The 17,136-nt window shown below is 44.1% G+C and overlaps 1 protein-coding gene across 1 annotated transcript in view; it reads right to left on the reverse strand.

Annotated features, from left to right (window-relative positions):
• MAN1A2 (mannosidase alpha class 1A member 2) overlaps nucleotides 1-9,389 on the reverse strand; it is a 40,011-nt gene extending 30,622 nt beyond the window's left edge. The window contains exons 1-2 of the mRNA XM_083419974.1: nucleotides 8,551-9,389; nucleotides 342-597 (exon numbers count right to left, since the gene is read on the reverse strand). Coding sequence (XP_083276100.1) covers nucleotides 342-597; nucleotides 8,551-8,870 — 576 coding nt within the window. The 5' untranslated portion in view covers nucleotides 8,871-9,389. The remainder of the gene's footprint in view (nucleotides 1-341; nucleotides 598-8,550) is intronic.
• Nucleotides 9,390-17,136: the final 7,747 nt, after the last annotated feature.

Below are 17,136 nucleotides of genomic sequence, written 5' to 3' on the forward strand. Positions count from 1 at the left end.
ATAATAATTGTCTTACGTGCTTATTATGCCTCCAAAAAGCAACCGCCACCTCATCATGACACTTAAGATTTCCTCATGAGGTCCTGTTCCAGATTCTATCTCATGAGTTTCTTGTTAGCCTCCTCCAGAGGCAGAAAATGTTCTATAGGGGTCAGAGTGATGAACTTCCTCCCAAAGCAGCCCAGAAAATAAGCCCAGATTATGAAACAGAATATATTAAGCCAATTCCCACATGAAATTAACTTCTATGACTATCACAAACAGTATGGTTTCTATTCACAGAAATAATACTAGCATCATGAACTACAGCTAGGTAATGATAAGATGACGCAAGCCATTACCTCTTTAATTTTGTCCCTTTTTTCTCGGATGTCTGGATCCACTGGATCTCCACTGCTTATCCCTACAAGATTTGGTACCGGGACCGGTGGCAAGGGCTTGCTGCTTTTGTTCTTCAAACCCTTTGCTATTTTGTTCTTCTCAGTTTGAATTTCAGCCTGGATCTCATCCCGTGACTTCTGCAGTTTCTCTTTTGCTTCCTCCAAAGCTTTTTCATGATCTGCACGAATTTTATTTCTCAAGCGTTCCTCTTCTTCTCTAAATAAACAAATAATAGTCAGAAAGGTCTGTTTTTAGAGCTTAGGGCCAACCGTTAGAGCCAATCTGTTATACTACCATCATCTATTTCTTATTCCAACTGTAACCGAAGACGTTCTGCCAAATATATACAAATGATACATCTATTAGAAGATCACTATATGTTGTAAGAAATGGTTGACATTAGAGCATTTCAGAAATTCTAATGATTAAATGGGACTTTTCAGGTATGCAAGAATTTCATTTCATTTGCCGTCACTTGCAGCCGAATGAACAGATTTCATTGAAAAACACTGTTACTGATGTGAGGCTACATGAAAGTGCTATCTATAGGCTTTATCTGTTAAAGTGCATTCACACACCATGCATGTATCAACCAGCCCCAAAGAAAACTGAAGCTCTGATAAGGTTTAGATGGTTCCCGTAGGCACACACATGCTTGCAGTCTACAGGGTCCTCTCCCCCACTGAAGTTAAGCATACTATTTTTGTCAACAAAATAGGTAGCATTGTGTGCTTGAGTGTGCTGTGTGTGTTGCTGTGCCCACAACTGTTTCTCTGGTTTGCAAATGTGCTCCCAGCCAACCCCTAATTTGAATAGAGCAAATGAGGAGGCCCTAAATGGCAAGGCAACTAGCGCAGCAATCAACATTATCCCAAGAACGCTGGGTATGAAGTCTTTCGATTAACTTTTGTTGCAAACCAAATTATTAAAGATATGGTTTTTGAAAAGAGGTTTCCAACCTTGTTGAAAGGATTCTGCAGCAAAACTCTCAGGCCCCAATTAAGACTTGGCCAGATATATATGCCTACCATTGACAGAAACACAATGTGTGTAGGCATATCTGCATCTGGATGCAAATCCACTTCATGCCCTCAACTCTACATTCAAAGAAGGAAATCCATGTGCATCTAATTTAGAAAGCTGCAGCAATAATGAACAAATATCACCAGCAATTTACAGTTTTCACCTTATTACTGCAGGAAGTAGTTACACAACAAGTTTTTGGCACAAATAGGGTAATGCAACAGCAATCACAAGATAAGGAAGACCCACATCTGTGATCAGAAAACTGGCACAGGCATTTCAGAGAACTGCACAATTCTATGTACGTCTATTCAGACGTAAAACCCACTATGTTCAATGGGACTTACTGCTAAGTAACCATGCTTAGGATTGCAGCCCAAGAGTCCCCTGATAAACCTGATTTAAAAAGGATTTAAAACTCATCAGAAGCTTGGCATGATGGATCTCTGCTTCCTGCTTATCCCACAAGCTTTAGAACTACTCAATCCTATTGAAAAGGTCACAAAACATGTGCTGTGAAAATGAAAATATCACTCTTGACATATTAACATTATATTACTAGTTATTTTAAGTGCGAAAAAAGTCAAAATCATTTAAGATTCCGTCACTTCTCTTCATTTCAACAATGACAAATAAGTCTTCTCAACAGTAGATTAGCAGTTAACACCCCATTTGCAACAAATAGCAATAGGCATTAAACTTTGAAGGAATAGCAACACCTGTGACATTAAACTCCATGCCCTTGAGACTTGGATAACACCATGCCTAACTCCCACTGCAAACCAGAAACCTACTGTGAGTTTAACCCACTTTTTGAGAATCACAACAATACTATAATTCAACACAGTAGGCTGAAAGGGTGTGTGCGTAATCCTTTGGGGCTTGAAGGCCGCATTTAGGATTTGACAAGCCTTCCAGGCGTCACATGCTAGCCAGAGTCCAATTCACATGCACATACACACAGCACAGCAGAGGGGAGGCACACAGGAACCTGCACTTATGTGTATATGCATACAAATACACATGCGCACACAGTAGAGGGGCAGGCTCAGGAGCAGACAGACATGCTCAGTCAGTCGCATTTTTACTCTGTAGGGCAGCACTGCAGTAGAAGAATCTCCCTCTACCCCAGCATGTCTTGGGGGGGGGGGGGGAGAGGACAACTGTGTTGCTGTCTACAGTTGCAAGAGTGTAGGAGGGTCTCCTCCAGTTCCAGGAAAGGAGAAACAAAGCCTCTTTTTGGGAAAGGGTCATTTTTCCTCCTAGTGCAGCACCATTGTTAGAAGGTCTAAGAAAGGGGGTGGGAAATAGTTTCTTCCCACTTCCTAAGTCTAAGGCAGGCACATCCAACAGGTAGATCATGATCTACTGGTAGATTGTGGGGTGTTCCTGGTAGATCTCTGGCCCCTCAGTGATCTCCTCCCCCCGAAAAAAAGCTCAAGAACTTTGGCTTCCCCAAGAAAGCTCAATAACTTTGCCTTTCCTAAAAAAGCTCAGCAACTTTTGCTTCCTAGCAAAATAGTGGGCCATCATATTAAGTTCCACTACCGGACTAGGGATTCAGGACTCTCAATTGTGTTTTATATAATCAACTTTTAATTATGCTCTGTGTATATTGCAATGCTCATTCAGTTCCATTCAGCGGTTCTCAACCTGTGGGTCCCCAGATGTTGTTGGACTACAACTCCCATCATCTCTGAGCTCTGGTCTTGCTGGCTAGGGGTGATGGGAGTTGTAGTTCAACAACATCTGGGGACCCACAGGTTGAGAAAAGCTGATCAGTTCCATTCATTCATTTGCTCCCTAAAAAAACAACTTTGATCCATCCAATGACAATGGGTAGATCACTGCCAGTTTTTTTACACTGTGAGTAGATCACTGTCTATTGGGAGTTGGACATCCCTGGTCTAAGACATTCCAACAATGGCACTGAAGGGGTAATTGGTTCAAACTATTGTTACTGCCAAACTACTCCCATTTTTAATGTGACAAGGTTAAGTCTGCATTCCTAGAGCAAAAGAGATCCCTGGTTGTTCAACCCGAATGTCTGTGCAGAACCTGGAAAGACAGTAGCTAGAAAAGGAGTTGAGGGAAGAATTCTGAACTGGTTTGCCTCTGTCCATTGACTGGTTTCAAGTCATGCTACAACTCCAATCCTTGACAACTATATTTTTATAAACTTCCAGCGGTACCACTTTAATTCATATTAACATACAATATTCTATTGTTTCAACTGTGTCATGGAATTTTCTGCTAGACTGATCTGAAGCATTACTATAGGACATTAATAAAGAGGAACTTTAGAAGTTCTGAATGTTGAATACTTTAATCCAGCTTTCATTCAGAGGGTAAAGCAAAAAAAACAACAACAAAAAACAACAACCACAAAAACAATCCCAGGTGGAAATATGCACTCCTCTTTAAATAAGAGTGAAGGTCAATACTCTTCCTTGTCCATTTATGAATGCTAGCTCATGAGAAGAGTCTAGTAGTGGGGTACTTACTCCACAATAAATTGCAGAAGTTGTGAACACCCCAGTTCAGCCACAATATAGTATCTCACATTTATTAAGCTAAAATAAACGCAAACCTTGCACCCAGACACCCTGCCCTTGCTGAACCTTTTCCCGCTCCTTCTCCATGCACAACCAAAGACTGCCTAAGTAAATCAATTAACCAGTTTCCCAACATGCCTGAAACTGGGAAACACCAACTTCCAATTATTTCAGTTCCTGGTTTGTTCCAAAGGTGATAAAAGGCTTTGACAAATCCACTCACCAGGGTAGTTATAGCTAAATGCTTCCTGTTTTGGTGAGTGTATGAGGTAGTTGCAAGATAATGCAGGCAACTCATTGTGGGTGTCAGCAGTCGTGCATAAGCCCATTCTGCCCCCGCCCCCTTCCGGGGCCGAAAGCAGCGTACGTGTCAGTGGTTGTGTGTCAATCAGACATGTGCAAAATGATTGCTGCCTGTAACTAGGTTCAGGAAAGCATTTTGGTTTTACTATTGTGCATTTTACCTATGTTAATTAATTGGAGCAAGTAGGGATTCCATTTTAAAAACAATGCTGGGGGGCTGGAAGATGGAGCTTGATTTTTTCTTTCAGACGGTAACATTTTTGCAGTCAGAGTTTTTACTTGAATAAACTGCAAGGGGATAAATACTAAAAATAAAAAAGAGTAAGAGTAAGGAAAAGAAGCAAGCAGAAACGGGATACTACTCTTTTCTTCTTGGATAGGGTTGCTACTTCAGACTCGCCATTTAGATACTTCTTTGTAAAATTATTTTTCTTGCTCAAAACTAAAGATTGCATTTGAACTGGCTGAAGATAAGCCTTGGTTTAAAAAAATATTTACCTTTTTTTTACAGATTGAACCTATGCAAAAGCATAGGTTCAGAATCAAGCACCATGGAGTTCAGTGGGACATAGACTACAATTATACATAATTTACCAGAGTATTAGAGTGGGGTAAAAATAGTACAAATAAATTATATTAACAAACTCTGAGAGTACAGAGTTTATCAAACTTTGGATTTTCTCACCTGGCATTAAGAGAAAAGTGGTATCTTCTTGTGATAGCATTATTATCTATTTTTTATGCAGTTGAAAGAGGAAAGAAATTGACCCTAAATCAGGGTTGGCTAACCTATGGCTCTCCAGATGCTGTTATCGACTACAACTCCCATCATTCCTCACCGCTGGCCATGTTGTCTGGGACTGATGGGACTTGGGAGCCTAAAGCTTATTTAATTCTGATTTAAAACTAACCAAGCCCACTGTAGCTTTTCAATATCCTATGGGCAGAGAATGTGAGTGATCCAGCTTGGAAAAACTGAGAAGCAGGTGTTAGCCTATGAAAACTCATGCCGCAAACAATCTTAATCTTTAAGATGCCCCAACTCTCTGATAATTCTTCCTTCATTTTTGTTATAAAATTTCTTAGAAAATCAAAATAAGCATCTTATTGGCAAAATGCCATGTTGCCTCTACATTTTATAGTCCTATCAGAACTAGTTATATAAATATTGTTTTGTACAAGTTCAAATAGTGTATATATATTTGTGATGGAGGAGATAAGTCTTAAATTTTTGAAAGGGAGAGAAAAACCTGTCAATAGGTTCAAACAAAAAATAAGTTTTCAACCTACATAGAGTGTTATGTAATTTCATCAGTTAGTATATTTGTTGACAGTAGTATATGCTTCATAGCTGGCTAATGAAAACAAAAACTTGGCTACCAAGCCCTGTTTGATAACCCCAATTTCCAAGTTCAGGAGCAGGAATGAACCCAGGAATTATTCAGTTGTGGTGCATGAAGAAGGGAAGAATGAAAGAACAGCATGAGACACAAGTCAATATGTGTCAAGTTCAAATCAATCCAGTGTGTTTTCTTTAAAAAATGCAACCAAGGAAAGAGCAAAGTGTAAAAACACAACATACAAAATTCTATGGCTATAACCTCAATGGTTTTCTGAAAAGAGCAAATATCATTTCCCAACATTTTATTCTACACAGAAAACTGTACCACATAACAGGCTCCATCTGCCTGTTCTGGCCTTTGGAGACTAGGAATTGACTGAGTTCAGCTGATTTGGGGGGGGGGGGTTAGGTTCATCGTGTTAAGTTATAATGTTGATGAATTTGGTTTTTATTTTTTGCTGTAAGCTGCAGCAAAGTAAAAGTGGGGTAAAATTATTTAAAATAACTGAAGATCCTGCCAGTAGTTTTTCTAATTATGTTTGCTACTACCTTAATGTTATTCTTCAGTAGTAAAATGATTTCATTATATACCTTTGCTTCTTGTATTCCATACTGAATTCACCTAGACTTACTTCTGAATAGACATCATTAGGTTTGCCCCATAAAGCCATAAAATAAGGTTCAAAAATAGTAATTTTATTACTGAACTCCCAGTGTAATTCATTTTTTTTCTCCCAGTGCAGACTCTTTGTACTGTACTTTGCTCTTTTGGTGCTGCCCCTCTTTTATCCTGTTCCATACAAAATGGGTACTGAAAAGGCACCCCTTTAACTAATCTTTTCTGTTCCATTTGCTAAGAGCATTGTATAAAATGACACACCAACTCTACTCACAGCTGGGTATGAGTGCATATGGAGGATATTTTAAAGGTTTATATAATGCCAGGGTTTGTGGCACAGGTTCCTGCTGTGAGGACTTTATATATACTCTTTTCTCCCAAGTTGTTACATAGCTCTTCAGGTTATCAGACACAATATAGATGTAACTTGTGTTTTTCAGTCTGTGGAAGTTCCTGCTGTGCCTACATCTAATAAGGGTAGATCAGTCACCAGCCCCACCTAAAACAAGGGTGAGGAACCCAGGGTCCATAGAAGGCCCTCCAGACCCTCTATCTGGCCCCCCAGAGCATTCCCTAGGCCACACCCCTCACTGACCTGTCTTTGTACCCTCTTTGAGTGTTTTTGCCTAGCTGGAATGTGTCCTTGTATTCTGATAATGCCTTTTGGTTCCCTAGTGGAGGACAGAGAAGGGTATACAAGTGCATGCAGGAAATAGCCCACTTTTGCCTCTGGTCTTACCTACCACTGGCATGTGGTCCCCTGCAGGTTGCCAAGAAGTGAATGCAGCTGAAATAGGTTCCCAGCCTCTGATCTAAAGTATTCACTCATTCCACTCCTAACAGCTCCAAAGACTTGCCCCCAAAGGAAAGACCATTTAACTTCCTACTGCCCCACCTCAAAATGGCAGGAGACAGATACACAACTGGCTTTCATTAGTCTAAAATCTAGGGATGCTTTCCATGGGGACAGCCACTGCTAGCAGGGACGGGGAGGGGAAAAGTAAACAAGAGCCTGTGTGAAGCAGCAGTTAAGAGTACTGACAGACCAGGGTTCAAATCCCCAGCTTGGTCATGAAGCTCTCACTGGGTGACCCTGGGCCAGTCACTGCCTCTCAGCCTAACACTCCTCACAGGGTTGTTGCGGGGATTAAATGGGTAGTGGGAAGAGAAATATGCATACCACCTTGAGCTCCTTGAAGGAAAGGCAGGGTTTAAATACAGTAAGTAAGGTGCACTGGCGAATCAGGTCTTGACAACTCCTCTTTCTGGACACCTGTGATGTGAACGTAACCTGACAGCACACTGTGATTCTTCACCAAAGCCACACACCACATTAAGCCAGGGCTGAAACCTATTCCTGTATACGACACTCTACCTCTTCTTGTCAGCATCTGTCTGTTTTAGAGACACAATGGAGTGCACCTCCAAGGCTGAAGTCAAATCGCTGCATTAGCACTGACATGTCCTCCCCAGGCTGCAAGCCTAGGAAGTGTGTCTGGAGGTCCTGGGCTGCCCAGAGGACAAGGCCTCCCTCTCAGCCTCCCTGATGTGGTCCAAAGGAAAGCAGAGCAATACATTTGGCACCAGCTTGGCTGCAGGAGTTGCTGGAAGAAGGCATACAAAGTGCCACCCAACAGTCTTAGGGTTGCCACTCCGGATTTGTGAAGGGCTTACTCCATAGCCTTTTCTTCTCCCAAGAAGTATCCCACAAGGCAACAGACGTTTAGGATCAGCGTTTTCCTTCTCCTTGATGGGATACCTTCCCAGGTTGACAAGCCCCATCTTCCCTCATTCCTCTCTATATAGCCCACCATGAAGAAACCACCTTGACCACTGGACCCGCTATTGGTATTGTCTGCACAATCCACCAGAGCTTGGCTTTGCATGCAAGGGAAGCCCCTAAATCACGGAGTTTGAAACCCGTGGGCTACCCAACCCCATCCCACCAATAATAATACAGTGGTACCTCGGGTTAAGTACTTAATTCGTTCCGGAGGTCCGTTCTTAACCTGAAACTGTTCTTAACCTGAAGCACCACTTTAGCTAATGGGGCTTCCCGCTGCCACAACACGATTTCTGTTCTCATCTTGAAGCAAAGTCCTTAACCCGAGGTAATATTTCTGGGTTAGCGGAGTCTGTAACCTGAAGAAGATGTAACCTGAGGTACCACTGTATTGGTATTGTCTGTGCAATCCACATGCATGCAGGGGAAGCCCCTAAATCACTGAGTTTGAGACCCGTGGACTACCCAACCCCATCCCACCAATAATAATAATAATAATAATAATAATAGCAGCAGCAGCACTGGCATTGGCACGAGGGCCTACCTGTGCCTGTGCTGGTCGCGGCCCTGCCCGTGGACCAGGTACCCCCCTCCGGCGTTCTTGCCGCCCTCCCCGGCGTCCACGTGGGGGATGAGCACGTCCTCCAGGCCCAGGTCGAAGCGCTTGTGCTTGGACGAGTCCGGCAGGAAGAAGAAGGCCCCGAAGCAGAGCGTGATGAAGGCACTGAGGATCAGCAGGAGGATGAACTTCTCCGAGAGCCTCAAGGTGGCCCTGTGGTGCGGGAACGACGACGACGACGACGGGCCCAGGTTGCGAGGCGGGATGCGGCGGCCCGAGAGCGGCAGCAGCGCCGGGGTCGTCATCGCGAAGGCGGCGAGGGCGAGGGCGAAGCTAGGCGAGGCGGCGGCGGGTGACGGCGGTGAAATCTCCGGTCGGCGGAGCAGCTAGCAGGCCTCCTCCTCCTCCTCCGCCTCCTCCCTCAGGAGGGCCGGCGCGCCGCTCCGCGCAGGGAAGCCGTCCCGGCAGCGGCTCCCTCCCCGGAGGGAGGCCCCCGCGCCCCGGCGGCCTGAGGCGGAGCGGCCGCGCTCATCCCGAGGCGGCGGCGTCGAGGCCCGGAGCGCGGAGCCTGAGGGGGATTCACCACATGCCGGGCCGCCTCAGCGCCGCCTTCCCCTCAGAACCGGCCTCCGCTCGGCGGAGCCCCAGGAGCCTCGGAGGGGCCGGGCCCGCGCGCCCGCCGTGTGGCGCCACTCGCTCCTCGGCCTCCTCCGCTTCTACTTCTCGCCTTCCTCCCGACAAACGTCTCTCAAGGCAGGAACCGACTCCGGAATCCTGAGGCAGCGAGAGAGAAGCAGGCCCCCCTCGCGCGCATGCGTGGCTCTCCCTCAGCGGAAGAGGCCGCCCTCCGCTTCCCTCTCGTTTTCTGTTTCATAGAGCTGGTTAAGTGTAGAGAAGGGCTTGCCAGCGGCAACGGAAATTATTCCGGGTTTCTTTTATATATTTTTCTTTTTTATAAAAAAATTATTAATTTACAACAAAAACAAATCATACAATAATTTCACATCCAATTTTTCACAAAATCTTTCTTTTTTGGACTTCCTTCAGCTTTTCCGTTAATCTTTCGTAGTCATTATTAGTTTACGCATTTCTTAGGTGTGTATTGTCATTATTTGAACCTTTCTTTTTCTATTCCCTTTTAACAATACTTCTCGCGTTTCACAGTGCTTTTTTAAATCCCTCTAGCGTTATTTGACCATCACTTATCTTTTATATTTTTTTCAAAGCGCTCTCAAAGAAACGGCCGCTGCCCATAGAATTGGAAGGGACCATCCGAGCTGGGTCATCTAGGCCAACCCCCTGCAATGCAGGAATCTGAACTAGATCATCCACAACAAATAGAATTATAGACTCGCAGAGTTGGAAGTTAGAAAATTAAAGAACCTTTTAATGAGGGGGAAAGAGGAGAGCGCAAAGTATGGTGTGAAGCTCAACATCAAAAAAATGAAGATCATGGCCACTGGGCCCATCACCTCCTGGCAAATAGAAGTGGAAGAAATGGAGGCAGTGAGAGATTGTATTTTCTTGGGCTCCATGATCTCTGCAGATGGTGACAGCAGTCACGAAATTAAAAGACGCCTGCTCCTTGGGAGGAAAGCAATGACAAACCTAGACAGCATCTTAAAAACCAGAGACATCACCTTGCCAACAAAGGTCCGTATGGTTGAAGCCATGGTTTTCCCAGTCGTGATGTATGGAAGTGAGAGCTGGACCATAAAGAAGGCTGATCGCCAAATAATTGATGCTTTTGAATTCTGGTGCTGGAGGAGACTCTGGAGAGTCCCATGGACTGCAAGAAGATCAAACACATCCATTCTGAAGGAAATCAGCCCTGAGTGCTCACTGGAAGGACAGATCCTGAAGCTGAGGCTCCAAGACTTTGGCCACCTCATGAGAAGAGAAGACTCCCTGGAAAAGACCCTGATGTTGGGAAAGATGGAGGGCACAAGGAGAAGGGGACGACAGAGGACGAGATGGTGGGACAGTGTTCTTGAAGCGACCAGCATGAGTTTGACCAAACTGCGAGAGGCAGTGGAAGACAGGAGGGCCTGGCGTGCTCTGGTCCATGGGGTCACGAAGAGTCAGACACGACTAAACAACAACAACAAAGAGTTGGAAGGGACCACGAGGGTCATCTAGTCCAACCCCCTGAAATGCAGGAATCTTTCACCCAACCTGAGGCTTGAACCCACTATCCTGAGATTAAGTCTCTCATGCTGTGCCAACTAAACTATCAGTGATTGGGATTTAACACAATTGCACGGTCTGTGGACTTTTTGGGGTGGGTTATTGTCTTCGTTGGTTCTGTGTGTATGTGATTTTATATATTTAAATATTTTGTGGGTTTTGTGTCCTTATGTTGCAAGCAAAGGTGTACCTAGGTTCCCTTGCACCCTTGGCAAAAAGCTGTTTAGGTGCAAGGAGAAGACATGGCTGTGTGGGTGGGCAGGCTTCCAACTACTCCGAACCAGTGGAGAGGCGTAATTTTTGCTCCCCCTGGGCCCTTGGCAAGGGCCAGCCTTGCCAACTCCTAGATATGCCCCATGGCTGCCCTGGGATCTTTGAATGGAGGGCAGCATATCAATTTAATTTTAAAAGCTAAAGTTATTCTAGTCAGCATCGACAGAAGTTTAGTGTCACGATCAAGGGAAGTAAAAACCTTAGACTACACCTGGAATACTGTGTCCAGTTCTGGGCGCCAAACTTTAAGATGGATATTGGCAAGCTGAAATGTGGGCAGAGGACGGCAACCAAGATGATAAAGGGTTTGGATGCCAAGCTTTATGAGGAACAATCAAGTCAGGTATGTTTACCTGGAAAAGAGGAGGCTGAGAGGATATATGATAGCTATCTTCAAATATCTAAACCAGGGGTCAGCAACCTTTTTCAGCCGTGGGCCGGTCTACTGTCCCTCAGACCATGTGGTGGGCCAGACTACCGTATTTTTCACTCTATAAGATGCATCAGAGCATAAGACGCACCTAGTTTTTGCAGGAGGAAAACAAGAAAAAATATATTCTGAATCTCAGAAGCCAGAACAACAAGAGGGATCGCTGTGCAGCGAAAGCAGAGATCCCTCTTGCTGTTCTGGCTTCTGGGATAGCTGCGCAGCCTGCATTCGCTCCATAAGACGCACACACATTTCCCCTTACTTTTTAGGAGGGAAAAAGTGAGTCTTATAGAGCAAAAAATACGGTATTTTGGCGGGGGGGGGGGAGGAGGGGAATGATTGAATTCCTATGCCCCACAAATAACCCAGAAATGCATTTTAAATAAAAGGGCACATTCTACTCATGTAAAAACACGCTGATTCCCAGACCGTCTGTGGACCCGATTGAGAAGGCGATTGGGCCGCATCCGGCCCCGGGCCTTAGGTTGCCTACCCCTGATCTAAAGGGTTGTCAAATGGAAGATGAAACAAGCTTGTTTTCTCTTGCTCTGGAGGATAGGACCCAAAACAGTAGATTTAAGTTGCTAGAAAGGAGATGCCAACTAAACATCAGGAAGAACTTTCTCACAGAGCTTTTCAGCAGTGAAACGAGCTCCCATGGGAAGTGGTGCCCTGGCCTTCCTTGCAGGTTTTTAAGCAGAGGTTGGATGGCCACCTGCCATGGATGCTCTGGCTGAGGTTCATGTGTGGCAGGGAGTTGGACTAATGACCCTCATGATCCCTTCCAACTCTACAGTTCTGTGATTCTGTATGTGATTCTGCCCAGCTCTAAACAAAGCATAGCAGCAAAGAAATTGCTTCCTTGGATAGAAGAATGGCAGGTGAAGATGGTGGATTTTTTGGAGCTAGCCGACCTAACCGGAAGAGTCCGCGACCAGAAGGAGGAGGAGTATCAGAAAGTGTGGATTAAATTTAATGATTATTTAGTTAAATATGTTAAGTTAAATTAACTGAAAACAGCTTGCAGATACTTAATTGGCTTAGGATTTTATTTATGTTAAGTGATGAATTAATATGTTTAATTTCATAAAGTGAAGATTTAAGGAGGTTAATGTCTAAGTTAAATTTTATAAGAATTGTGATTTGGGAAACTGTTAAAAGGATATGCAATGAAATTCAACCAAGGGGAAGCGGGGAAGTCACTTAACAAAGTTAATAAGTGTAATTTTCAATAAGGCTCTGATTTATGTTTGTTTGTCTTATGTGTTTGTTTGTTTGCTTGCTTGTTTGTTTATAATATTGCAAAAACCAATAAAAAAAATTGGGGGAGAAAGAAGAAATTTCTTCCTTGGCTTATTTGTTACTCGGGTCTTATTTTCTGTGAGTGTTGTTTTAGTGTTTTAGATTTCAGCTTAACAAACGAGCAAACACACACACACACCGTCCACATATTGCATTGGGGAGAGGCTCCTGTGGCTGAGATAATGGCTATGTATTCCAGTGTTTTACCCTTTCACTATAGGTTTTCTGTGTGTGTTATCACAGCTGACGTCTATTATCTTCTCCACAGTATCTGGTGAGGTAGATACTGATAGATAACCAGTTAATTGCCAGTTTAGAACTGTAAGCTACATGTTATTAAATATACAACAGCACAGATAAACAGTGCAGGAAATAATTCAGGTATTGATAGTTTCTTTTAAAAGGATTTTTCAGTGACTACATTAACAAATAATATCACCATAGTGCAGGCTGGGAGGGATAAATTCCTGAAAGAGCAGACTTTTGACTCTTAACTGCATTTTTAGCGATTTCCTCTAAACATATTCTCAAGTCTATAGTTTCCAGACACCTGTACTTCCTGTTGTCTACACCATAGATTTGTCATTACAGACTGAGAAGTAGGGATGATTTCCGGTTTCAATACAATTTTTTTCCCCCAACTGCAGGGGAGTGAAAGCCGTCTATGGAAATCAAGGGAGAAAGTCAGGATTTTAGTGAAGGTGTGACTTGATAGCAACCTATCTTTCCAGCAATTCAGTGTACTGTACCAGGAAAAACAGAAGTTCCTTCCCTTTTGTCTGAGTTTTTTGTTTTTGCATTTTACAGTGCTGTGACATGGTTGCATGCAAGTCAACGAAGCACAAGGCTTCTCCATTCAATTGAGTGTTAGGAGTGTTTTGTTTGAGGGGTTTGGGGTAATAAATGCAAACGCCAATTCAGACCCCACTCTGATCGACAATGCTAACACTGGACTATATAGAACGGATGGTTGTATACTCCTTTCTATCAACTTCAGCCTGACCCTCGGGTCTGCAATGAGGGTTGCACTGCACTGTTGTATACCAGCCTTAGCCTAGCCCCACATCTGCAATATGCATTCTGGGCTACATTGTGGGCTGTTGTAATGAGCTGTACAGTGGTGCCCCGCAAGACGAATGCCTCGCAAGACAGAAAACCCGCTAGACAAAAGGGTTTTGCGTTTTGGAGGTGCTTCGCAAAACGAATTTGCTATGGGCTTGCTTCGCAAGATGAAAATGTCTTGCGAGTTCCTGCGGGGTTTTTTTCCTTTCCCCCCCTTTTCCCCAAGCCGCTAAGCTGCTTAACAGCTGATCCGCCAAGCCGCTTATCAGCTGATCCGCTAAGCCCGCTAAACCACTAATAGCGCTAATCCGCTAATGGGCTTGCTTCGCAAGACGAAAAAAACCGCAAGACGAAGAGACTCGTGGAATGGATTCTTTTCGTCTTGCGAGGCACCACTGTATTGGCGTTGCAATTTGCAGTCTATTTTTCAAAATATTTGAAAAACAACCCCCTCCGCATTTCCTGAGCTACAAAAGTAAGGAATACCCCTTTTTCCTTGTTCGTTAGGTGGGGGAGTCAATGTGGAGGAACGTACTGGTACAGTAAAATCTAGCATTTCTCCATTCACGGAGCTCTCACTTCTACACCAGGGGGAATTTTAAAATGGCTTTTCGCGTGTAAACCAATAAATTACCTATGTGGATAATGGGGTTTCTCCCCCCATCTCTGTGCTCTGCAAAGTAACTCAAAACCAGAGGTTCAGAATGATACATTATATGAACTTCCTGTTTCCAAATACTTTTTTTTCCTTCCAAGAACCGGAACGGGTTACTTATGGGTTTCAGCGGTCACACATGCACAGAAGCACAGAAACCCGAGCATCCACTGTATAAAAAAAGAACTTAGGAATTGCATAGTTGAAGTGGATTACTAGGTCCCAGTTCCTTGTTCCCACTCAAAGAGAGCTGAATGAGCAGCCCTAGTTAGAAGCTGTATACAGTACTGTTGCAAACCACCCCAGTCTCCAAACGGTGGGAGATTCCAGGGGTTCCACGCACTCCCCCAGGGTTTGTGTTTCCTTTTGGAAATGAGCCACAACAGAGACTGTGGTGTCTTTATGCTATATGGTTTATTTACACGTATAAACTACCTGAGCCTACAAAGGAGGTGTTCACAGAATTAACGCTCCAAAGGGGTCTTATTTCTACCATAGCCACAGCTTTGGATTCAAACAGAAATCAACCCTTGCTCTCAAAACGTTGCTCTGATTCACTCTCCAGCTTGCTGCTTTACTTCTAAGTCACATCACTGCAAACTCACCTCTTAACTCTGGCTTTGTCCTTCAAACTGAGCCCCTCTCACCCAGAGCCCCTTTCCTTCTGTTTCTTTTAATGACCCATCACCCAGGCTATCTCCTCAACACAGGAAGCTAGCTGCCTTATATTTTAACACTTGCTGGATCCATGGGTCGGAAGCATTTCACATAAAGCATACTTCCTCTCCTCACCACACTATGTTTGCCCAGGGGCTGCCTGGTTAGCATTGGCCTGTGACGAGGCCTTTTCAGTGATGGTTTCCTGTTTTTGGAATGCCCACCCTAGTGAGGTGTGTCTGTCCCTATCATTATTAACTTTCAGGAGGAATTTGGAAGCATTCCCAGTTACCCAAACATCTGATGGCTGAAGAATACTGTTCCTGGCAACCCTGAGATCACTGAAAATAATAATAATAATAATAATAATAATAATAATAATAATAATAATAATAATAATAATAATTTATTATTTATACCCCACCCATTGGCTGGGCTTCCCCAGCCACTCTGGGCAGCTTCCAAAAAATATTAAAATACTGTAATACTTCAAACATTAAAAGCTTCCCTAAACAGGGCTGCCTTCAGATGTCTTCTAAAAGTCTGGTAGTTGTTGTTCTCTTTGACATCTGGTGGGAGGGCGTTCCACAGGGAGGGTGCCACTACCGAGAAGGCCCGCTGCCTGGTTCCCTGTAACTTGGCTTCTCGCAGTGAGGGAACTGCCAGAAGGCCCTGGGCGCTGGACCTCAGTGTCCGGGCAGAACGATGGGGGTGGAGACGCTCCTTCAAATATACTGGACCGAATGAAACAATGTTTTTAATTGCAACTGTTTTTATATTAATTTTTTTAAAAAAACACACTATTTTTAGAAGTTTTAATGGTTTTAGAACATAGCAGAAATGTTATAAAGAATTAAGCAAAAACTGATTGTTAATGGGCTAAAGTGGAAAATTAAAAGTTAGATTGAGTTAAGATAAATTATAGAACAAAAAATTGAGAAAGATGGAAAGGATTTGCTGAAATAGCCAATTGAACTAGAATACAAAAAAGGGAGGTGTGAGGAGGTCGATGAAACAAGTAAATGAAAGGTAAAGATATGGAAATATTGGATGTGTTTTTAAATGTTTTTGTTTTTCTTGTTGTTTTGCTGTATTGTTTTTTGTTTTTCTTTTTATTTTCGATGTATTGTCTGTTAAATTTTTTACTTTTTCTTTTTTCTGTAACTATTAAACCTCTAATAAATATTTTTTTAAAAAAACAAACAAACCTGTATTTAAGCAGAGGCAGTTTTAGGGTAGCATGACAGGTTCAACCGCACTGGGCACCAGTGCCATAGGGGGTGCCACAACAATGACACAGAATGGAGCGGCAGAAGCCAGGGGGCACCAAATGTTAGTGGTTCTGCTCAGGGCTCTAGCCCACCTTTATAAAGCGGTTTGGGACATTCAGATAACAGGAGTGAGGTTTCAGGAAGGGGGAAAGGGAGGAGGCAGGAGAAGAACAGAAGAAAGCAAGTATTCAACCACCAGGTATGTTTATGTCTCATCCAGAAAGTATAGCCAGAGGCAGTTTAGCAAATTTAAAAAATCCACCCGGACAAAGAGCCCCTGGAAAAGAGGACGTATCCTGGAAAAAGAGGACACATGGCAACCCTAGCTATTTAGTACACAAGGCCTTGGGGTTGCCTGCTGGCAGCTGCAGTGGCATAGCGTGGGTTGTCAGCACCCGGGGCAAGGCGAGTAATTTGCGCCCCCTAACCCGGGGCAAGGCAAGTAATTTGTGCCCCCCCCCGCTGCATTGCCCCTCCCCCAGATAGTCCCTCGCTCTCTCTCCACACCGCACCGCACGCCTGGCACCCTCCCCTCCACAGTGGGCGGCTCAGATCGGATTCGCACAGCCAGCACTGCAGTGAGAGAAAGTGAGTGAGCCAGGTAGGGGCAGAGAGCTGCGAGTGCGAGTGCGCCCCCCCCCCCAGATGTTGTGCCCGGTGCGGCCGGCCCCCCTGCACCCCCCACGCTACGCCACTGGGCAGGTGGCCACAAATGTAGCACTTTGTTGCTATGT

The sequence above is a fragment of the Podarcis tiliguerta genome (assembly GCF_965153285.1).
Source record: "Podarcis tiliguerta genome assembly, chromosome: 17".
Lineage (NCBI taxonomy): Eukaryota > Metazoa > Chordata > Lepidosauria > Squamata > Lacertidae > Podarcis > Podarcis tiliguerta.